The sequence below is a fragment of the Prinia subflava genome, chromosome 3, assembly GCF_021018805.1.
Source record: "Prinia subflava isolate CZ2003 ecotype Zambia chromosome 3, Cam_Psub_1.2, whole genome shotgun sequence".
NCBI classification, from domain to species: Eukaryota; Metazoa; Chordata; class Aves; order Passeriformes; family Cisticolidae; genus Prinia; species Prinia subflava.
The window spans coordinates 24,837,068-24,861,332 of NC_086249.1; the positions used below are offsets into that span (position 1 = coordinate 24,837,068).

Consider the following 24,265-nt stretch of genomic DNA (forward strand, 5'->3'; position numbering starts at 1 on the left):
TTCGCTGCTAGTTAGGAGAACTGGCTGCTTAAAATCATGGAATAGTTTAGGCTGGAAAGGACCCTAAAAATCATTGCATTCCATCCAGTTTGCCATGGGCAGCGACACCTTCCACCAGACCAGGTTACTGAAAGCCCCCATCCAACCTGGCTCTGAACACTTTCCCAGGATGTCTACTTCATCTGTAGTCTTGTATAGTCCACTTGATTTTTGCCTTAGTGAATGAAAGAGCAGGGGTGAGGATGAGATTAAAAAAACCAAAACAAAGCCAAAAAACCTCTTACCAAGAAAAATGCTAGTAATGTAGAAAAAAAAGTATGAGGAAAAAAATGAGTAGCCTTTAGCCTTCATATCAATTCAGCCATATAGGCCACTTATGCTGTGTTTAACATTATTCCCTGCAAGATATAAATGATCCTGTCACCAGGCAGCCAGCCAGATGATGTCTCTCTTGATCAAAAATTCTGATTTTTAGTGCCTCTGGATCTGAGGATTGTTTGCCCTTGTGGGTGCACCAACAGGATACAAAAAGCTTTGTGCTTGAAAAGGAAGTGAGCATTCATTCAGTTCAGTTGTAGGCATATGGAGATGTGAGAAGAGAAAGGCATTTAAAAACTTCAGATATAAGCAGTTAATCCTGTTCCTAAGAGGCAGATCTTGGATTTTTCTGTTTCAAAACACTAATCTTAATTTTTTAAAAACCTAATTTAGCTGGTCTTACCATGAAGTGTTTAGACTTGGTGTATCATATGTTATTTCCAAAAGAACCAAACTGCTCGCTCTGTTTCCTGGAGTTTCAAAAATGGAATAATTTCCTTTTTCTTGCACTTACACTGGTAAAATTGTGGCAGTGCGGTTTAATATGATTTTCAGTGAACTAGAATCTCAGTAGTGCTTTGAAAGTCAGATTATTGTGAATAATTAGGAAAATACCCTGATATTTTAAAGTCAAATAGTAAAGTATTCTTAAGAATTACTGTTATGCAATTAGGCCACAGCTCTATGTTGTCTATGCTTTCTGGGAATTTTATTCCTAATTAATTTGAATGAATGTAAAAATATAGAATAAACACAAGTTCTAATGAGACTCTAAGTGTATTTTCCTAATTTGCTGTTTCCTTTCTTTTCTGCTATATCTGAGGAGAATATATCTTTAGGGATAAATATACTCAAGGAAAAAATAAGAGTGGGAAAAACATTAAACTGCAAAACAATAGGAACTAAGGGATTGTTTTCGTTTGCTTGTTAGAGAACGTTTTTACAAATTCCTACAAATAGCAGTGTAATTTAACAAGATATGTTTTCAAGGCTTTATGAAAGATTATAGAAAGATTAGCTTTACTATTATGATGATGTCAACCAATGCTTTATCTACTATACCTACAGCATGATTGTTTTTAAACATGCACTCACTGCCTTGCCGCTTTATTAACATTTGCATCATAATCTCAATTTCCTATCATTTCCTTTCTGGCTGGGAATGTAAATGATTTTTTCTAAGCCAAGGAGTATAATGCTGAGAGCAGATTTCTTTCTTTCATATTTCCTGAGAACAGATTTCTTTCTTTCATATTTTAACCTAATAAATTTGGCTGCAATGTTTGATTTTGATGTCCCCAAAATGGAAAAGTAGTTGGAAAAGAGCTGAAGTTGTTTATATTTGCTTCTGAGGCTACAGCTGAGTAAATCAGCAAGAAAATCCTTGAAATATCCAGGTGGTGTTTTTCCATATTCTGAATTCTTTCGTGTTTCTGACTTTCATGGGTCTCAGATAATGCTGATGAACCCTGTGTCCAAGAAGAAGATATAATATTTTGCATTCCCCTGCTCCCAGCAGAAGAGAAAGCTCAGAGAATGCAGTGGTGGAAGGGGGTTTTCCAGGCCATCTCAGCAGGAAGCTGTTTTGGAACAGATATAAGGAACTGTAGTTAGCAGCATGGTAGCCAAATTTTAAAATTACATATGCAGAAAACCTGCTTCAGAGGTATGGAAATCAGCCTGCCATTCCTCCATCGCTAGATAGCAGCTGGCACCACAGGCTCTCTTCTGAGTTTTAGCTGGCTGCCACCTTTCCAAGTCTTCAGTCCTTCAGAGAACTCTTTGTGATAGTATGAATGTACACATGCAGCAGTGCCTTGAAGCCATTTTAATCTCAGTGAGATCGATGTCTCTGTTTCATCAAAAATCAAGGAAACACCTCTCCACATTCTTGCACTGGGCTGTGCAGCAAGTGTGTTATGATGTTTTCAATGTCAATGATCTTTATCTTTTTTTTTATTAAATCAAGAATAGCTAAAATTAGAACTAACTATACTATTGTAGTTTATTTTGAAAATTCATGCAGATAAATGCAAATGAGGTGAAAACTTTTACTGTTTAATTTCTATTAAAACCTCAGCCAAAATCTGTCTCCTGCAGAAAAGTATGAGTGACCATTTGCAAGAAAAGAATTCTCTTTGCCTGCTGTATCATCGCAGCTGCCAGGCAGCATCCAGCCATAGCCTCTCTTGTGAGCACGCTGGCCGTGCTCGGTGGCAGTGCTGTGTGTGCTGCTCAGTTTCACCCTCATGGAGTCTGGCATCCCTGTTCCTTCAGCAGTATGGAGAGGTGATGCACTGGGAGCCAGAATGTAGGGAATAATGAAAATAATAACTATGAAAATGGCTGTGGGCAAGAACAAAGGAAATGTGTAAAAACACTTGGATAAATACCTGAAGGCACGAACGTATAATGCCACACAGTGTGAGGGGAACAATAATTTTCACTTTGTGTAAGGTGGTTTTGGACAATATTCTTCTTACCTAGTGGCACTGTACATCATTTTTATTCTATCTGACATCAACTGGGAAATAACCTGAAACACTAGATATTTCTGAAAGAAAATGTCAGAACTGTAAGGAAGATGCTTAAAGTTTTAACCCAGGGCCATTAGAAGGAAACACCAGGTAACAATATACTGCGTTAGATGTGTAGGGACTTGGGCCTTCTTCATGGTCTAGGCTGTTATCCAGTTGTTAGTTACAAAAAGAGCCCTCTGAAGTGATCTGGGAGCAGGGTCTGAAACAAGGATTAACAATGGCAATGAAATTAAAAAGCTTTTAAATATGTTATGAATATTAGTAAAAGTCTTATGAATCATACTGTACTTTAGATTGACTTTTTCATCCACAGAACAAAATGTAGTCAAATTTTATTCACGTAAGTCCCTCTGGCATAAGATGTCACATGCATCAGGCATAAGAATTGCTATAAGAACTCAAATAAATTGATATTTGACTTTACTGCTGCAACATGAAGGAGATGAGATAAAGTGACTTCATATACTTGGGATTAAAAGTTTCTCGAGGGCTGATTCATAGGATGACAGAGACAGACAGAGAGAGCTCTGTAGAGGAACGTTGGTCCCTCTTTGTAACATTGTGTAATTATTGTGACACAAACTTTAATTTTTATGTATTTTATAAAATTTTTATTTTGTTTTGTGTTTTATTTTTGTGTGCACCTAATAAAAGAGGAATCTGCACTCAATAATGAACAGTAGTCATAAATCACAGATGTAACAAGTGTATTAAATGTCCACAGTTGTGGGGTGTTACTGTAAATACATGCTATGTGTCCTCCAGGAAAGCTGAAACTGGCAACAAGAGGCTTGAGCAAAGGGCATGGGGAGGCATTCCCTGGTACTCCTTTGTTTATAATTAACATTTTTATAGTTTGTTTACTCATATAAACTGGACATAACAGAGGTACCTGTCAGAACAAGTCAATCATTATATCAGTCAAAGCATTTTATATTGCCCCTGTTCCTTTCCTCCCTGCTAGTGGAATTTGATTAATTAGAAGCCTGGATTGGGCTTCATTGTTCCAGGGTTGACAGTTTTAACAAGCTGCATCTTTTGTAGCTGTGTTGTAGGAGTGGCTGTCCCTTGGAAAGGCAGGAGCTGGCCCAGCTTGGGTTCCCCATTGCCACGTCCAGGTATTTGCAGGAGCACGGTTGATGTGCCGTAAGCCACGGAGCAGCCAGGCTTGCAGGGAGGGGAAGGGACTTGGTGGGGCAGCTTGCTGGAAGTCCTTTCTGGTGGTACTTTCTGTTGTGCTGTGTGAAACAGTTTCCTAAAATATGAATTCACATGGTGCTCTGGAGCAGATCAGTTTGTTTCACACCTTTAGAAAAGAAATGTTGGGAAAATGCGTGCACCAGGATAGTGACATTTATTCATGAAATCTTTGAATAAGTTAACCATTTACGATCTTACTTTCATGTATTTCATTCACTCTCCATTTCATGCATATCCCCCAGGGTGCATGTGCTGAGGTGATCTGACTCGCCTGTGTGTGACACAAAGGACATGAGACATCAAACCCTTACCACATCTCTTGGCATTTTCTTGATTGGCAGCCATGGACTGACTGATTTTTGGAGAAATCTATATCCCCTAGGTGTCTACTGTTGTTATGGCTGGTCCTTTATACTGAATACTCCTTTCTTCAGGCTCTAAGTCTTGTACAAGGTGGCTGCTCCTTTGCTGGTTTTTTTTTTTTTTCATTTAGTAAACACACATTTTTATTGGTATGATCTGCTTCTCTGTTGGGCTTACAGGCAAGAGAATGGCCGATATCACGTGCTGCAATCTTGCTGCCAACATCCCACTGTCATGGTACAGGGTTTTCTGCTGACAGACACCTGTGCAATGGTCTTACAGAGTCCAGACATTCTGTGCAGGACTGACAGAAATTACTCATTTTGGTGTTTATTGCTTGGAGTGCTTTGAACTATCAATACACATGATTTCTCTAACCTTTGGTCTTTCTTCTAGTGCTCACATTCATACTCCCATTCACATTTCATTTGTTGTTATGATATTTCTGTTATATTTCTGATGAGATAGTCTCTGTGTAGGATAATGGCAAAATGCAACATCCATTTTTCGGGGTACTGACTGAGTTTCTTTAAGTTCACTTCTCATTAGAAAACTGACCTCACATAGCTGCAGCTGATCTCTTAGGCTCTCTCTCTGGTTACTGCAAAATGATAATGTCTGCAGTGTAATTCATCAACTATGTCTGACACAGACACACAGAGAAATTTTTTTTTTTTTTTTTTTTTTTTTTTTTTTTTTTTTTTTTTTTTAGTACTATTATTTATTTCTATTAATCCAACTTTGCTGGATTATGTGTAGAGCCTTCAAGCCCACATTTACTAGAAACATAATTAGAACATATTGTTTTACTAATATAGTGGTGTATTTAGAACATGTATCTGGTATGGCAAATAATACAAAATACATTTAAATAGTCAAATATTTTGATGTGGTTTTGCTAATAATCCCAGGAAAAGATTCAACTAAATATCTTTTCATTATTTCTAGTAGCATTTTTTTCTGTAGTTTCCACTTTTGGTGGAATAGCTTTTGTCCCTGTCCCTTTTCCTCTTTCTGATTCCAGTAATGTCTCCTGTTCCATTGGATTACTGTATGTTGTATTCACAGGACCAATGATAAACGTTTGTGAAATCTAAAGGCAGATGAATTTTACAAACACATATCCAGTGGAAATGGAAGGAAATGAGGTTTGACTCAACTTTCCTAGTTTACAAATTGAGTCAATCTTATATGGGCCTGTCCTCTTCGGTGATTTTGAACGTAGCTGAGTTTGACTTGGATGTGCACCAGTTTTAAATCCAGTCCTCTCTCTTTTTCTCTCTTGAAGTAGTCTCTTCTTCACTGAACCATAGCAACATGGAATAGTTTGGGTTGGAAGGGATCTTTAAAGTACCAACCCTGTCATTCTCTCGACCAGATTGCTCAAGGCCCTGCTCAGCCTGGCCTTGAACACTTCCAGGGATGGGACATCCACAACTTTTCAGGGCAACCTGTGCCAGTGCCTCACCACCATCATCATAAAACATTTCTTCCTCAACTCCTGATTTTATCCTCCATCTAATTTCTATTGTGACGAATTTGAGCACTCAGTCCAAGATCAGCTGTTTCTGTGAAACAAATTGCACATTAGCCCAACAGAAAGTGATCAACTCCTGATCTTCTGTGTTCTGATGGAAATGTTTTCCTAACCAAAGGAGTCAATAAGAAAAAGTTTCTGAAATTAAATATGCTCTTTTATTTGGGGGTGGGGGGTTACTTCAATGGAACAATGAAAAATAAAATTTAGAAAACATAGCTTGTTCCATTCTTCCCACTTGTTTGTATGACTCTCTGTTTTTAAAACAGAGTAATACAGCACTAACCTGATGTGATGAGTGACCAGAGATGCACACCAGGGTTGAGCAAACCTTTCTGAAGTCTTAAAACAGAAACCTTCAGTCTAAATGAACTCAGATTGTCAACTTTCATAGCACTGATCTTCCCACTCACCTCTTCCCACATCCAGATCCCAGCCTTTCAAAAACCAAAGGTGTGATTCACCTCATCTCTTTCAGATGTCTTGCTGAGATGAGATGAATCATACTTTAAAGGCTCTTAATGAATTTTATTTATCACACAGGTAGTATAAGTGATTAGCATAGTTATCTGATGTCATTTGGCCATATGAATCCTACCCAAAAGTTTTTGTGTAGTATACTTTCCATGTGCCCTAGCAATTAGCAGAAATCATTTCAATAAAATTAAATGGACTGCTGTTCCATTCGCTGTTCTTTCTAAGAAATCTTTTTAGGAAGGCAAGTATGATTAAGCAATGAAATTAAGTCATTATTGATTGATATGGAAAATTTTTCTCTTCCCCAGTTTTCATTCCTACCCACCTTCCTTTGTTCCTCGCAGTACTACCCCATCTTGTTCTGCTCTTTTAAACCTGTCTATAATCACTGCTGGTTTTTTGGATGCCCAAAGTCAGACCTTGCTTACAAACACAATGTACCCCCCAAATTGTGTCACATCTAAATTATATGTAGGCTGTAGCAGAAGAAGTTACTCCTTTCGTTATTGTAAGCTTCACTTTTCCAATGGGAGTAGCCTGTGTTAGTCCTCTTCTGTTTTAGGGTTTCATACATCCATTGTGCTGCAACCATGCAAACAGCGAGCCAAGCACTTCACCCTGCCCTGCAGGAGTTTCAAGTGATTATCTTGGCCCTTACTTGCTTGAATTGCAGCAGGAGCAGGCTGCATTAGGACCCACTTTGTGCAAAGCGCAGACCATTCGTGTGTGCAGATCTGACCTCGCCCTTTACACGCTTACGGTGTCAGTGAAGAGGACAGGAGGGGATCAATGTGCACCCCAGCCTAATCTTCCCAAGGCCATGCCCCAGGTGAGCACTGGAGCTGAAGCAAGCTGTCTGGCTGAGGTCTACCCCCCTCACTGGCTCCCACCAGCATTCCAGAATACTCTCAGATCTTTACTGGTAGAAGCTGATACAGATTAGATCAAATTGATAATTAATGCCATCAAGAAATATTGTGCAATCATTGTTCCTTGTCCATAACTAGTGTTTTAAAGAAAAATTCCTTCTTAATGTTTTATTAGAATATATTTTCTCTTTTTTGTTAGCAGTCACAGGAAAAAATTATTCCCTGCTGAAAAAGTCATAATCTTTTTATCCTTGTAGTGACAGTAGCACATAAATAGTAAGAGACATTGCCAGCTTTAGCTGGAAATTCAATAAAGCTGTATTTTAATTACCTCATACTTCTGAATTAACTTCATGTGTATTGTTAATAGTCAATTAATGAAGTAGTGTTTCAATTTGAGATATAAATTCAAAGGTTTCTTTTTGTAATTTACTGGTGTGGCACTATCCATTAAGTAGTCCATTATGGTATCTGACCTCACATCTTTTTGAAGCTAAAATAATGATCAAACGAAAATAATGTAGAGGGAAAAAAATTAAAATATTTAATTCACTCAACACCCCCCCCATTATCTCTGCACTCATACAGCTGCTAAAAATGTTGTGTGTATTAAATATACACTGTCTCTTAATTTTTATTGCCCAAGCAGTCTCCCTTTTGAGTTTGTGATGAAATGCCAGATTTAATGCAACTCACTTTTTACTACTGCATTTTACTGCTCAGGCTACAGGAATTACCAACATATTTCTTTTAGGAATGAATGAAAAGCATAGATTTCGTAGCTAAAACCAGTGATTACTCTCTAAATAGGTATAACTGTTTTTCTGTACAATTAGAAGAAAAATCCCTAGCTGGAGCAAGAACCTAAGCAGGTTATTGTCAGAAATAGTTTCTCTGTTCAGATGGAAGTTCCCATTAGCTACATAATCTCTGAAAAATTAGCTGTATGAAGTCAATTTTTATGGAAATCAAGCACAGTAATTTCTGTCTTTTCTTTGATTGAGAGGTAAAAACGTTCCTAAAAATTAAAGCAATGATTTGCTTGTATGTGCAATGTGTCAGAGAGTAGGAAATATAGGATAAGGGGAAAAGTATCTTTTTTTCTTCCCCCAACATCTCTTTATTTTGCCTTCCTTTTCTTGACTTATCGGCATGTATTGTTGATATTGTTCCAAAGTTTGGGTCTTAGAGCATTTATCTAGGAATTTCACAGATCACTGAATAGAAGTTACACATTTACAGAGGACTATTGCTTTCCTTTTTTATGTATCCATAGCCACAGATTTGTGTCCTAGAAAAAAAACGCCCCCAGTTTAAATCAAATATCTACACCTTTCTGTTTTACTTTCACCCACCCTTCACTGTGGTACTACATGAACTTGCAAAACCCGTGCTAGAGCTCTCCAAGTATTTTTCAAATTGTGTGGACAATCAGAATGCCTTTCATTTTGTTCTTAAAGATGTTGATGTATTTTATAGTGAAATTTAACAAAACAGATTCCAAGTTTCAGTGTTTTAATGCTGGTCGTGGAAAGCTGAGCCATAACTTCTTGATGTAGGCCTCACTGAACCCCAGTGAGGAGGGTGTGTGGAATCATCACTGGTTCAATTATTTTTGTCTCTAGCTTTCTGTTATCGTAAATTGCAAAGAATTTCCTTACTTTAGTTCCTGACCTTTCAGGGAATGTGAAAGAGTATGTTATTTGTACTTCTGTAAAAAATACTCAAAATTTTCATTGTATATGCTACTCTTCCACTTCTCTTTATGCCATATGTTGTATTGCTAATGTTTTGTTTGCAATATCTTTTCCAGGTCTAGGATTCAGTATTGCAGGAGGGGTGGGAAACCAACACATCCCCGGAGACAACAGCATTTATGTCACCAAGATTATTGATGGGGGAGCTGCACAAAAAGATGGGAGATTGCAGGTTGGAGATAGACTTCTTATGGTAAGTATGACAAATTTAAATCCCATTTATTTAGCTGAAAATTATTTCATATAAGGACTTTCAATCACAAAGCATCTTTCTGGAGGTAACCAAAACAACTGGTATAATAATTAGATTTCTATCGTCCTCATTTTTTCCATTTTTGTTATATATTTCTGAGACTGAAGTAAAAAAACCATTCCTCTGGAAAACCAACATTTTATGGAGGCAGTGTGTTATATTACATTGACAAACCTTTTATGGAGAAGAGAATAAATGTAGTATGCAGATAAGCATAACAAGTCAAAATGCTCCATAAAACTTAAGAGATTTTAGACAAACTGTTTGTTAAGGTAGTACTGATTCTACTGTTTGTTGTAAGCAATTTGAAAGGTGTCAAAACATGCCAGTAACTGACTCCCATGCAGCAACTGTCATTGACTACCTACATTTCAGTACCTGCAGGAATGCTTTATGTATATGTTCCACGTAGACATTAAAAAACCCCAAACATTTTCCACATTTTCCCTTGAGGAAGTGTATTCTTCTGGTGGAACTCAATTCAGGAAATTCTTCCTGCTGTGTGCCATGCTGGTTCATTGTTTCTTATAATGCTTTCCCACTCACAGAGTTTGTTTAATTCTACACTGAGGGGGAAATCCTGACCCTGGTGAGTCAGCACAAGATAATCCATGTCAAGTTGTATTCATGTCAATATATTTGCATATATTTCAGCAGCTAGAGAAATATTTTTTAAATAAGTGCAATGAAAAGGAACTTGTACTGCATTAGCCCTGTTTTGTGATGTGATATTTGAACAGTAAAAAATTGCCTCGACCTTTTTTGTGGCCTGTGAAGTTGTGCCTAATTGAGGTTTTCTTTATTTGGCTAGGGACACTCAGTTCAAGTCACATATGAAGATGACCATTAATTTTATACGTATTACTAAACAGAACTGGAAAGGCACTTGGTTGCTGGGTTGCTGACTCTTTGTCTTTTCTAATTAACCCAAATGGGTAGATAAAACAGCTTAAGGATCAACTGGTGTTAGCAAAACCAGAGCAAAATAAAACTAGAAATTTTCTTCAGCATTTTTTCTTTGCACAATCTCAGCATAGTGAAATTCAAGTCACTGTTGGATAATGAAGTTTTGCCTTATTTTGGTGCAGAAATGTATATTTTTATTTGCCAAATTTGCACTTTAGTTATTTTGCAAATTGTTGCAAATCTGCTTCTGTTCAACTGTTGTTTGTTGCTTTTTACTCGAGAATTCCTTGCAGTTTTTGTGTTATCTACAATTTTCTGTTAGTTTACTCTTAATTTCTTCCAGGTCACATGAGGTAGTAAATATACATATATATATATAAAGAAATCAAATAGGTTCAAACTCCCCAAATTCACCCTCTCCAGTGTAATTGGATCAGAATTGATTTACATAGAAATATTTTATATACTAAGGTGCATAAATTAATTCTTTTCAGATTTTTATAGGTGTAATCTATTAAGCATCTCAGCCTTCAACCTGTGATTCACTGCAATCATATATAGATGTTTCTTCATTGTGACGAGTTTATACTTCTGAAAACGAGCAGAGATCATTTGCATTATGTCTGACATCTTTGTTCTTCTTTCTGTTCAGTCTGGACTGTTTCTTTACTAAGGGTTGTCTCCTTTTATCACTGCATGTAAAATGAGCAAAAAAAAAAAATCATTCCAAGTATTGCTTTCCTCTCGTTGTAGACTTCCAGACCAAGCTTTTCATTGTTGCATGAGAAAATACTAGTCAGCTTACTCTTTGTATACCTTAATCATTACATATTTGGAGATATGTTTACAAGATCAAAATCTGTTTCTAAAATTCATGCAGATTGCAGACATGTTCCTTAGTTCTCTTCAACAAGACCCTGGTTTGTTTATAACTTCTGTACCTTCAGTATTTTTCTGTCCTAATTTGTGAATTTTCTGTCCGTTCATGGCATTAACTTCATGTTCCTTTATGAGTAGTGAGTGAAAAAATTAATTACTTTCTTTTGGCAGTGTTTCAACACAATATTACCCTTTCAACACAATATTACCCTTGTCATCTATACAGTCCTACTTCTGCTTCTGATTTCTTATTGATTATACATTTGAACTGTTCCTCCTTTTTTGCTTTTTGCTTCTCAGTAGTGCATCTTTTCTTGATCTTTGGTTTTTTCCGTCATTCTCCCTAGAATTCAAAAGAATTTGTCATCCTTCTAGAATTCCCAGAAGCTGCTAGAGAGCTTTCTTAATTTTTATATCTGTGTTCTTATAATTTTGGGTGAAATGTTGTCAGATCCCAAAGAAATTGCAAATCAAATTAATATAATTTAAGATGTAATGAAAGTGTAGATCCAAAATAAAAACTAATATTGAAATGTAAGACAATAAGGGGCCACCTGAGCATTTTGCAGCTTGATGATCCTGCTATTACTAAATGCAGATTGCACATAGTGTGTTAAGCATTTCAGAAGATGTATTATATAAATAACACATTGTGATTATTGTGAAATCTGTACAAGGGCATGTTTTGCAGTTATGTTTCTGTGGCACTAAGCCTGCACTGAAGACTTATTAACCTGAGCACTTGCACAGGAAAATGCTCCATTGTAAGAGTATCCCGAGGTACCTCTTTGGAAAATTACTGGTGAAAGCATGAGTGTTTTAACCAAAAACTTAATAGTTTTTCTAGGTGTGTATGAAAGAAAAAGACCAGAGCTCTTCTCTGAAGACTTACAGCTCGGAGAAAAATACTCCCTCACTGTGTTCTGGTGGTAATTCCTGTGGTAATGTCTCCTTCCTGTGGTGGTAATGCCAGCGGTGGGAATCCCACTGCAGTGGGTGGCAGCTTCTCTCTGCAGTGGAAGGGAGCACAAGTAAACCACATACAGAGCATCACAGACCACCGTGGTAATTCAGGGCAAGGTACAGGGCCAGACAAGGTTGCTCAGGGATTTATCCAATTGCATCTCAAAAATCTCCAAGGATGGAGGTTGCAGACCCTTTCTAGGGAACCTCTTCCACAGCTCAGCTGTCCTCCTGAGGAAAATACTTCTGATAACCTGTTTGACCCTCTCTTGTTTCAACATCTGCCTGCTGTCACTCATCCCGTTACCCCATGTGACTCTGAAAAGCTTAGCTTTGCTTCGATGATCTTCCCACAAGCACTGGAGATCTGTTATTAGTTGTCTTCAGAGGAACCCCTTCTCCAGGCTGAAAATGCCAAGATCCCCCATTTTCTCCTCAGCAGGTCAGCTTTCCATCCCCAACCATCCCAGTAGCACACCTCTCAACTTGTATCCTTTTGTTATTTTTCCTGTAGTGCAGGAAACAAAACTGAACACAGTTTCCATTTACAGGCTAATGAGTGTGAACTGTTGGGGAATAATCCTTTGCTTGTTCTCCAGCCTCTGCTCCTGTTCATCCAGCCCAGGATGCTCTTGTCCTCTTTGCTGCCAGGACACACAGCTGGCTCATGCCCAGCTTGCCATCCATCAGGAGCCCCAAGCACTTTTCCATGGAGATGCTGCCAGGCTGTCAGTGCTCAGCCTATGCTGTTGACAGGAGTTAGCTTATGCCAGGGGAAGGATTTACTGTTTTCCTCCTCCTGAACATCATAAAGTCTTCTTCAAGCCCTTCTTCCAGGCTGTGGCAGCCCTGCCTTTGAGTATCTCACAGTGAAATGAAGCATCACCTCCAAACATGATGCACATCTCACCTCTTCAAGGTCACTGCTAATGATGATCAGAAGAAGCTGAAAAATTGTTTCAGTTGTTACAGCTCAGATAATAATTACCTTTTTTTAATCTCTTACCATCATCCTACTTTGGACAAATTTTTTATCTACGGAATGAATAAATGAGAAATCAATATAAAATTGGTACTAGTTTTTTACAAGTACATAATAAGACTAATTGCTAGAAACAAGGCATTTTTCAGGGAAAATGCAAAAACAATTAGGGTTTAAAGGAAAATTTAAGTTATTATTTATCTTTTTATAACTATTATCTTTTCTAAAATATATCTCATATGCCAAAATACCCTTTCAAGTTTGGTCTGTATCCTGTTGCTTCTTGGCCCATGTAGTCACAGAGATCAGTGACTGTATAACAAGAGATTTAATTTAATTCTGTTTTCTTGATGAAAACAGAAGGAAGAAACAGGAGTTAAGGAGTCACTTTCCTTTTCAGAAATTCATGCTTCCTATCTGAAAAAAAGAGAGTTTTTTTCTGGTAATTTCAGAGGACTGCATGGGGTTGTGATTGTGCAATTGTTGATGTGTTCCTTATAGGGTCTCCTACCAGTGTGTGTGTTTTTCAGATTGTGTATGAATGCAGGATCACGTTTGCATTAAAGTGCATAAAATCAGAGCATGGAATTCGAGATGGATCGAGATTAGTGTTTGGTTGTGGTCAGAGGTGTTCTTTTAAAGTGAATTTGTCTGTCTATGTGGGATCATCTTTCAGAAAACAGCCCAGCACTTGTGCAACTAACTCACAAGTCCATGACATTGTTATTATTTAGTTAATGAGTACAGATTTATGTCCTTTGTACCAATGACTAGTCTTCATCACTAGAAAGCATTTCACTTTTTGCAGCCTTCTAAGTCAGAGAGTTTTGAAAAAGGCCATCAGTGTTCTAGCAGGCAGGTTGTAGGTGTTTACTGGCAAATGTTCAGCCAGGAAAATCCACTGTCTGAATGAAAAGCTGAAGATACAGAAAAGCAAACATTACCACTGGCAAGGTAAAGATCACCCCTTTGTCTCATTCACTGAGTGAATCAAATCTTTCTTAGCCTAAATCAATAGAGGAAATGAACGAATCCCCTTTCAAAAGGAAAATTAAATAAGACAGACTTATTCCTCTGGAGCTCTTTTTCTCATATCAGCTTACATTGTTCTGAATGAAATTATTCTTTAGAGCACTTGTACAGTCATTTTGGGGATTCAAAGATTTTCTAGCTGCTTTTTGGGGCTTTTGATTTTCAGTATGAATCTAGGAAAATGGAAAACTTCCAAATAAAACATTATTGCTTAGGTTTATACTTCATTGCCCTGATTATGCTATTTAGGAAAAACAAAACAAAATAAAACAAAACAAAACAAAACAAAAAAAAATCAAACAAACTAACTAACAAAAAAAAAAAAAAAAAAAAAAAAAAAAACACAAAAAAAAACCCAAAAAAAACAACCACACAAACAAACAAACAAAAACCCCCAAAAAACCAAAAATAAACACAAAAAATCCCCAACAAACAAACAAAACACACCCACAAAATAAAATACAACAACAAACAAAACAAAACAAAACAAAAAAAAAAAAAAAAAACAAACACCACCAAAAAACCAGTCTTTTTATGTCTCTTTGGCATCATTTCTTATTGATTTCCCCCTCACTCAAATATCTTCTTTGATTGGACTTCTATCTTGAATTTCCTTCTCTACTGCTATTTTATTTCTTTCCCTTATTGGTTTGTTGTGCTGTTAGTATGACTTACATCACATACTTCCTATTTAAAGAAAAAGCTTTCCTATTTTTTTTTTGTCCTTCAGATGCTGTTTGCACTTTTAAATTTTCACTGCATGGAACTTTTCCCATTAGAAAAGCCCCACTTATTCCATGCCTTTTTTCTTTCTGACTCCTCTTCTTTGGTTCCTGTCACAGCATTTTTTGTCTCACATATACAACTTTGTGACTAAACTGACCATTCAGATAAAGATCCTTCTTAGCATTTGCCTTAAGGGATTTTTTCTCCTTAATTAATTGCTACTTAAATTGGCTTCTTAGATCCAGAAAGTTGTCATGCAGTACCCATTCTACCCACTCAGAATTAAGTCAGCCCTTCTGCACTAAAATTCAGCCTCTCAGAGGATTGCATGCTATATACATTTTGATTTCTTACTTTGTGTGCATCTCCCACTCTTCATCTTCTTTACCTCTAACTCAATCCTTTATTTGCAAGCTATATGCAAATATATATGATGGTATCTCTACAGGAGGACGTAAAGCTTTGCTATGATGCATTTATTGGGCCAAACCACCAAAAAAGCCAGATTTAGTACTTACAATTCTGTTAAGATAGGCTTCTTTTATGTCAGAAATAGCTTCAGAAATAATCTCTCTTGGCATGAATCTCAACATAAAAGTAAACAACAACATCGTATTTCCTATTATTATCTCTGTGCAATGTTTTAAGGAATGATGTCCAGAGATTCCCCTATGGAAAAGATTACATACTACAGTCATCTTACAATAATACCTAGGGGGCTGAACAATAGAATTCTTCTGAGTAGTCAAGTTTTTTGTATATCAGAATACATACAGATGTCTTTATTTGTGATCATTGTTTTATGGTCAAAAAGTAGAAAATATATTGATAGGTACACATAGGATTATTAATAGGAATTGCAGATCTAAAGCAAGGACTGTCTTCTGAAGGAAACCTGGAAGTGCAAGTCTAAGCTGGTGTTGACAAATGACTAAGGAAGGTGATCTGATCTCTTCAAAGAGCTCCCACTTAAAAGAGACCTTATGGCATCATTGAGGATCTTTGTTTTTGTAAATGAATCAACAAGTCTGTTTGTTTTCTCTAGATGTACATTGAGTCTTTCTTTATTTCTTTACTGAGAACTAAGCAGTCCAGGACAAAATTATTTTATATAACCTTTGCCATGACCTCAAGGATCTTTAAGTGTATGAACAGAAACATAAAGCTGAACTGCATAGGCATTAAATCTTAGTTTAGAATTGCTTGAACTCCTTAAGTCTTAACTCCCAGATTTCAGTAATTTGTACACTGTTGCTAAAATGCCTGTCCCATAATGTTATTGTCAGAGAGAAGATGCAGGACCTGCTGTATCAAATGTATCTTGTTTCTATGTATCATGCTTTACTTTCTGTTTCTAAAATGGCTTTTTGTTTTCTTTACTGCACAACTGTGACATCCTAGTATCTTGTGATGGTTTTTCTATCAGCTAGGTTTACTAAAAAAAACCCCAACAAAATCCAGAAATTAACACCTTTGGATAAAAAGTTACATCAAGTCAATTTGTGTCATAATTGTGTTTATTTACTTCTAAAAAGACCAAAAAGTCAAAGCCCAGACAGTTCTAAGATATTTCATTTTGTGTGTGTTTTTTTTGACTGAGAACGTTTTCTTACAGCAGCTGTATAGTGGGTGGGGTTATATGAGATTTTCTCTACTTCAAAAAACAGGATGAAACACAAGAAGGTAGATACAATGTACAGATAGCGTGGGAAGGAGAAGAGGTAAAGGATAACCTTGTAGTCATCTTTCTAAAATGTGTGAATCTGAAGTGTCTGGCAGGTTTGAAATACATAAACAAGAAAGGCATCATTTCAGTCACTTCTTCCTACCAGCCTATTAACTTAGGAAATTTATTTGTTAATTTTGCCCTTTCATAAGTTATTGCTCTTCATAATAAAGAAAGATATAGAAATTTATAGAAGTTAGGTATAAGATTTTTAATTAAAGAGAAGACCTGTCAAAATACAGTATACCTTGTCAGCAGCTCCCTTCTGAGTGTTACTTTCTATTACTGCTCTTCCTGTCAAATTATCGTAATATACCTGCCATTGTCTCTTCTAATTACCCTTAAAACCAAACCTGAGAATTGTTCAAGGAAAAAGGTTTAGACAGAATCCTTACATTCAGCAATACTGTCCAATAGCAATCCTTTTTTCTTGGTGCTGATGAAATGCCAGAGTTCAAGGAGCAGCTGGACGATGCTTTCAGTCACAAGGTTCAGTTTCAGGCAGAACTGTGACGAGCGGGGAGCTGGACTCAAGGATCCACATGGCTCCCTTCCAGCTCCATGTGTTCTGTGATTCTGTTCTTTCTCTTGTCTTATGCCACACGCCTGAAACCTGGATCTACACCCTTTACTCTTTTCCCCTATCCTATAATTTCTCCATTCAGGAGGTTTATAAATTTTGTGGCAGGGACTATTTACGGTTCTGTTTCTAGGAGGACAACCTATCGTTGGCCTTCTGGTAATACAGTGGATTTATATGTGAATAAATTTTATATGCCTCTACAATAAACCACTTCTGATACTTTTCTTTTGATTTTCTTTGTGTGGGAGTAAAGCATAAATAGGCACAGCTTACTGCCACCATTTCCTTCCCTATTTTATCTGTAGTCTTCTACTCTTATCCTTGCTTGACTGTTTTTCTTTTCTAAAAAGCATAGACCTAGTACTACATTCTGTTACTTTTTCAATGTCTTTTCCCTGTTCTTTCAGAAAACTGACAAACTTTCGCAATGAAAAATACCTTTTCCCCATCCTGAACGGTCCTTTTAAAATTCCTGCACCTCATGGGTATTCTATATGCTATTTTTTACCTCTCCTTATTTCAATGGTCAGTATTGTATCAGTGATGGAAAGAGTCGGGTGTGTTGGGTATTTCTGAGGTCCCAGCTATGGAGGCTAAGAGATGAATCAGGAAGTTTATTTTGTTAGGTCAAATAATGTAGACAGTTTCTGTAACTGATGTGATGCTATTAATTTATTATTGGTGATTATACCAGTTGCAGGACATCACAATGGACTTTTCTGCTGTCAAAACCAAGCCTCTTCTTAACCGTTTTTGATTCTGTGTATCAATATTACTACATCAGTCTTTGGATATGCATGTGCTGAGAAAACTGTTTTCTACCCTGCAGCGGTATTGCTTCTATAATCTTTAGCACTCCTCGTTTACAGCAGTGGTCCAAACATTTTGAAAACTGCAAGGATGTGTCATTTTTGTGCCTGTTTCTGCATTTCAACTCACGTTTCTCATTTCTCCTTTAAGGTAAATAATTACAGTTTAGAAGAAGTCACCCATGAAGAGGCAGTAGCAATACTGAAGAACACATCAGATGTAGTGTATCTGAAAGTTGGAAAGCCCACCACCATTTACATGACAGATCCATATGGCCCACCAGATATTACTCACTGTAAGTGACTTCTGCAACTTATTGTACAAGAGATATTTCAGTTTGTCAGATGATTGTATTTTTTCATAGCTTGTTCAAAGTAGCCCATTAAAGTTTATGAAATAGCTTGGAAGGCTAGAAAATGGAATGTTTATTGCCACCGAAGTATGCTACTCTCAAGAAATATTGCAAATAATATAACTCTGCTGAAGTATTTTTGCAGCAGAAGTAGCAATGTAGAAGATATACAGCTGTGCTTGCTCCAATTAGCTGTTGTCCAGGTGATCAGACTGAAATGTAACTCTCGTGAAGATTACAGCAGTAAGTATATGTAAATGCATTTTGAAATATGATTAGATTTGTAGCCTGGAGTCCTCTGTCCACTGAAAAAATTGGAACAAGCAGCAAGCCATCTTGTACAAACTTAGTAGAAGCCTGAGGCAAATATATCTCATATTTGAATAAACTATTCTACTGAAATTTAAAAATCGCTGCTCTACTTACAAAACTTTACCTATTTTCTGTGGATATCCAATTTGCAAAGTCACAAAATGGCTTGGGTTGGCAGGGACCTTAAAGACCATCTGGATAAAGTCCCCCTGCCATGGGCAGGAACACCTTCCACTAGACCAGGTTGCTCAGAGCCACATCCAGCTTGGCCTTGAGCACTTCCAGGGATGGCACTTTGCTTTATTCTCAGTCTATCCATTCACTTTATACATGTTCAACTGGATTTTCTTTTTGCAGAGGACCAAGCATTCAATGCACATTCATTTGTCCTTGCATTCAATGCACACTCTGTTGTAGGAAAATTTGTTTAAATAGTATTGTAAAACTCAGTGATAAATATCCCATAGGAAGGGAGGATATCCTCATTTTAAAACAAACTGATTTCAACCAGGCTGTTGTATCCTTGCACTCAAAAATATCTAGGCAGATGTCCAGCACTCAGGTGGAAAGATGTGCATCCAGGTGCATCCCCAGGACTCCGTGGGGTGACTATGTACAAGGCTTGGTGGCTGGCTGAGGAGTCCTTATCGTATATATACGTATTTTATGTTGACAGCCTCCTTGCTAGAGTGCTTTTGTACTCCTAAGGAGATGACAGCAATAAGGATCTTCTACCTCTGCCATCTGTCCCTACTATGCATGTCTGTAGGATTTACTCACATCTCTGCTGTCTCCTTATTTGAGTGTCCTAGGCTCCAACCTAGTCTTTGTCTCCCACCACCATCACCATTCAATGGCTTGAATATTTGTTTTAGTTTGGGTGTAGGCTTTCCTGGCAAGTTGCATGTAATTATACTGACTATTGATGACTTATTGGTGAATCTAGCTTTATCGATACATGCCATAATCTTGTACCAGTCCTCCTGGTGTCCATACCCAGGCATTTCCATTCCCTTGTCATTCACAGCAATCTCAACATTTCAACTGCACTCTCTAGGCCCCTGGTGCCTGTTGGTCTAAACAGTTCATTACTGAAAACTCCCTTTCTTCGTTGGTTGTTCATTAAAAACTGTCTGCTTTGGGCTCAACTACCAACAGGGACCAGCTGCACCATCTAGCAACTGGATGGAAATGGAATTTTTGACAAGATCTTCAGCAGTCGATCCATACCCATCTTGATTTCCTGCTAATAATTCTGTGGGCACTGAAGGCAAACTAAGGGTGGGGAAAAGGGCAGTAAATGCTAAGGATTTAAATTTTTCTGCACTTTTCAGAGTTACTATTGTGGACTGACAACATTGAGGGACAAGCTAAATATCCTAAATCCTCCTTATTCAGTCTGCTCCATGAAAACAGAAGGGGAGCTTTTGTAACATGCATGTCAGTGGTATGCTCAGCCATGCTGAGGATGCCTGTTTGGTTAGCAAATGTTACGACAGATGGCAATCATGTTGTTCAGTAGCAGCCTGGTCTGCATCTTAGCAAAGCCCAGGAAGTAAAAATGCTATAGACATCCATATCCCATCTCCAGCTTTATAATACTTTCAAAATAATAATTTTTTAGTTTTAAAACAGTGTGTTTTATTATGTCAGATTATAGATCAGCAGCATATGAGAAGACAGAACCAATTCCAGCGGGAGAGTAAAGGTTGAAAAGATTTGCAGTAGCCCTTCCCAAGCTGTTGGTGCTTACAGATTCATTTATCCTCAGGGAACCTTTCATTATACCTACATGTTCAGAGCATTTCAGAATGCTTAATGGCCCTTCCCTGTAGAGAGATTCTGCTTTGAAGCATTCTGTATCTCAGCATCTGAAAAAAAAGACTGAGACTAATACTAGAAAGTTTAGCTGTCTTCTTCTCATGAGAAAATTAATCACAGCTCATTGCAGAAGCATGTAACGTGGCTTTTCCTATTTATCCTTTCTTTTTCTAATTAGATTAACTAGAGCTAGAATATAACTATTACTGCATCTCCCTAGTCACAAATGTCCCAGATCACTTCAGAATAGCAAAAAGCACACAAACAACAAAACCTGCAAACCCTATATATAAAGAGACAATACAATATTATAACTTTCATCATTAACCATTAAAGTGTAAGTGATTTGCATCCATTTTCTTTTTTAAGTATACGGATTTACTGTGGTCTAAATGCCATCTATGTTGGTACTGAAATTTCAATTATACTGGGGATTTGGGCACCTTTAGTAGATCACAGCTTTGAATGTGTACGTAATTCTTGCCACACATAAAATTCCTGCTCTTATCCTGCATTGAGTTCTTGCTGTATTACTCCCTTTACTGCACGCTGGAGCCAAAAAGAGTGCTTTTAATCTCATTCTTTCCTAATTGCATGTCCTTCTGCAAGTTAGTCCTAAGTGAAGAAAATTTTTCCTGTCTCCCAAAGAGCAGACCTATTCAGGCTCCCTCTTTAGGAACTTAAGATCCTCTAAAGAATTAATTCCTTCCAAATAAGCCAGCATTACTACTACTACTACTACTACTATCACTATCACTATTATCATTATTATTTTTATTATTATCAGTAAAACCCCAGCTGTTAATTCTTTCTTGTTATATTTTAAGCTAGGATTGTTTGTTTTGATCTTACAGCATTGAGCATGTTCTTGGTACTTAAATCAAAAAAATGATGTTCTTGTGTCATCTAATGAAACATCAAAGTTGCTTACTAGAAATGTTCATTTTTACCATCAGCTTATTCTCCACCAATGGAAAATCATATACTCTCTTCTGGAAACAATGGCACTTTAGAGTACAAGACATCCCTGGCGCCTATCTCACCAGGAAGATACTCACCCATTCCAAAGCACATGCTTGTGGAGGACGACTACACCAGGTCAGATGCTTCTCTTTATTTGTTGCCTTTCATGCAATTGTAAAGGACCTAAGTTAAGCATTCAGTGCATCTCAAATAGAATACAGTATGCTGTACATTTCTATTCAGCCTTTTCTGGTTTTATTTTTTTAATAATCCCCAAAGAATTGTGACTACTGTATGGAAGTACAGTAGCAGAATTGTATGTATGTAGTTAATTTCAAGGTAGAAGAGACACACAGGAAAATGCTGGGAGGGTTCTTTTATGCCTTTAGATGAACACTGAATGTCACTGATGAGATAGTGTGTATTTATCTTTTTGTTTGAAGAGCACTACCATTCACCTAGGAGTTGTTCAGTTTGGAAAATGAGCCCTCATTATAATGTCTAGTGCCACAGAAAATGAGAAACTATATATATATATATATATATATATATATATAAATTTTTTTTGTGCTGGGAGGGGGCTGTTCTCATCCTCTAACCTGACTTGCTGTGTCTTACAAGTGAAAGAATCTCACCCACTTATGTATTCATCAGCTTCATAACCCACTAATTTGCATTTAATTTTTCTTGTTGCATGCGATTACTATCTCAAGCAGCTTAACTTGTTGGATCACACAGATTCAGAGTAACTAAATCATGATACAGTGTTTAATCAGGACATAAATGTGCGGAAACCACACCTTTCTTCCCTCTCTGGTTAAAAGAGTTTCCCTTTTGTTTTGATTGAGAATGCGAAGCTCGAATTGATTTCCTTCAACTTATTAGACATTCTGTTAGGATGGATTTTCTCCAAATGGTTCCAAGAAGTTGCAATTTTAATTAACAGTTAAAACATTGATTTTTTTTAAATCTGCAGCTATGTTTTTACCTGACCTAATAATGATCTCATAATTTCTCAAATACCCATGTACAGGGTGAATATCAGTATTAAAATACCTGGGTTGCAACAATGAAGGTTTTGTCAATAAGCTTGAATTGTCTTTTGTACATATAGAATATATATAGAAGAATATGGCTGAATTTTCTTCTTCTATAATGAGGTGTCAGCACCACTATTACTGAGAAAGAGTTAGAGAAGTTTAAAACCAGCAAAATACCTGCAGCCTTAAAAGTAAATAATAGCTAAGGATATCAGAAAGTCACAGAAAGCGAAGAGATTAATTCTAAAAAGGGAGATAAGCTGTCCTGGCAATGAAAAGACCATTTAAACAGTTAGAAGGTTTGTAAGGTGACAAAGAAGTGTTTTTAGTCCTGTTTCTTTGTGTTCATGTAGCTGGCTTTAACTTTCTAGTTACTTCTGGGAAAAAAAAAAAGAAAAAAAAAAAAAAAAAAAAAAAAAAAAAAAAAAAACCAAAAAAACAAAAACAGTATAGAAGGGAAGGCAGTGACACTCTTAGCCCAATAGTTTAGCAGGTATCCAGTAGAAAACCTACAAGGAACCATGCAGGATATGTATTGAAATGAATTAGGATGTGCTTTTGTCCTTTTTTTTTAAGGAAGAAAGATGCATTCCTATGCTGATATTTTTAGAATGTTTTAAAATAAGTTAGTTGTGCTGGTTTAGCTCATGAGAGAAAAATGAAATACTGACAGTCTGTTTCTCGTCTGAGGTATTCACACCAATGTCCACTTTGTATTATTTGGAGGGAAAAACATGAATCCCCAGAGAAGCTCTATTTAGTGTGTGATACTCCACTCCTGTGTTCTTTTTCCTGTCTGGATTTCCAAATTAACGTGTTGCCTAATGAGGGTCTGGTATCCAAAGTCTTCTTGTGGCATTGGCGCTATTGGCAGGAGCTGCTGACTCTGCGAGTGTGACCTTCTGTGACAGGCGTGTGGCAGCAGCAGAAATAAGGGTGTCAAGTGATGGGAGCAGGCTCTGAATGCCACAGCACAAATCAGATGGAAATCCTGTATTTCTGAACAAGTGTTAGCTCTGACCTATTGAAAAGGAGGAGGCTGTTATGAGCTTCATTTTATGAGTGGTAACAGTCAATATGCTACATCAGGAAACAAAAGCACAAAGAGAAAACAGAGTCGTAAGACTCTTCTTGCCATTGCATTTCCTCACTGGACACATACATACATCTGAGAGACACCCAAGCAAGAGACAAAGACCAGTTTTCTTCTCTGACTACAATGACTGAGAAGCTCTGACCTTAAAAACCAAACCGCTTAACCCTTAAATGCTGCTGAGATTTTTTTTTTAATGTCTATGTATCTAATTATTGCCTATTAATTCAAGTGGGGCTACTGAAATGCAGCAGTTAATCCTCACAGTCATTTTCACAGCTATAAACTCAGAATAGTGAATGCACTCTTTCTGTTCAATGCCATAGGATTTGCTGATGAGCCTGCTATTAAAATAAGAAGATATTTGGGAAGTCTTAGCTGCTGACTGATTTAGAAAATCTTTTGGGAATTCAATTATCATATTGATAACTGTAGTAAAACCTATAGATGCCTTGATTATGGCATTTACAATTAGGTTTTCTCACATAATGTTTTATAATTAAGATGTTTGCCAACTACTGCAGTGCTGTCCATTAAAACTACCTGGTTCCTGCTGTAATAGGTTTACAGAGCTAATTTACATTGTGCTCACATAAGGAAATTTATTACCCATGCACTCTTGCAACACTTTTGGCAGATTTTCGTTTGTGCCAACCACAAATATTTGGAACAGTAACTGCTCCACTCAAAAAAGCTTTTGCAATTTTGGAATTCTCTGTATAAGTGGTTTGAGTAAAGCAGATGACAGGCTTTCCTTTAACCT

The 24,265-nt window shown here is 37.1% G+C and overlaps 1 protein-coding gene across 8 annotated transcripts in view; it reads left to right on the plus strand.

Moving 5' to 3' along the window:
- The window catches only part of DLG2 (discs large MAGUK scaffold protein 2), a 994,479-nt gene that overhangs the window by 713,190 nt on the left and 257,024 nt on the right, over positions 1-24,265 (plus strand). For all 8 annotated transcript variants that reach the window (XM_063394414.1, XM_063394410.1, XM_063394417.1 and 5 more), the window contains 3 exons: positions 9,118-9,254; positions 18,072-18,216; positions 21,363-21,504. In XM_063394414.1, the coding sequence (XP_063250484.1) occupies positions 9,118-9,254; positions 18,072-18,216; positions 21,363-21,504 (424 nt within the window). The remainder of the gene's footprint in view (positions 1-9,117; positions 9,255-18,071; positions 18,217-21,362; positions 21,505-24,265) is intronic.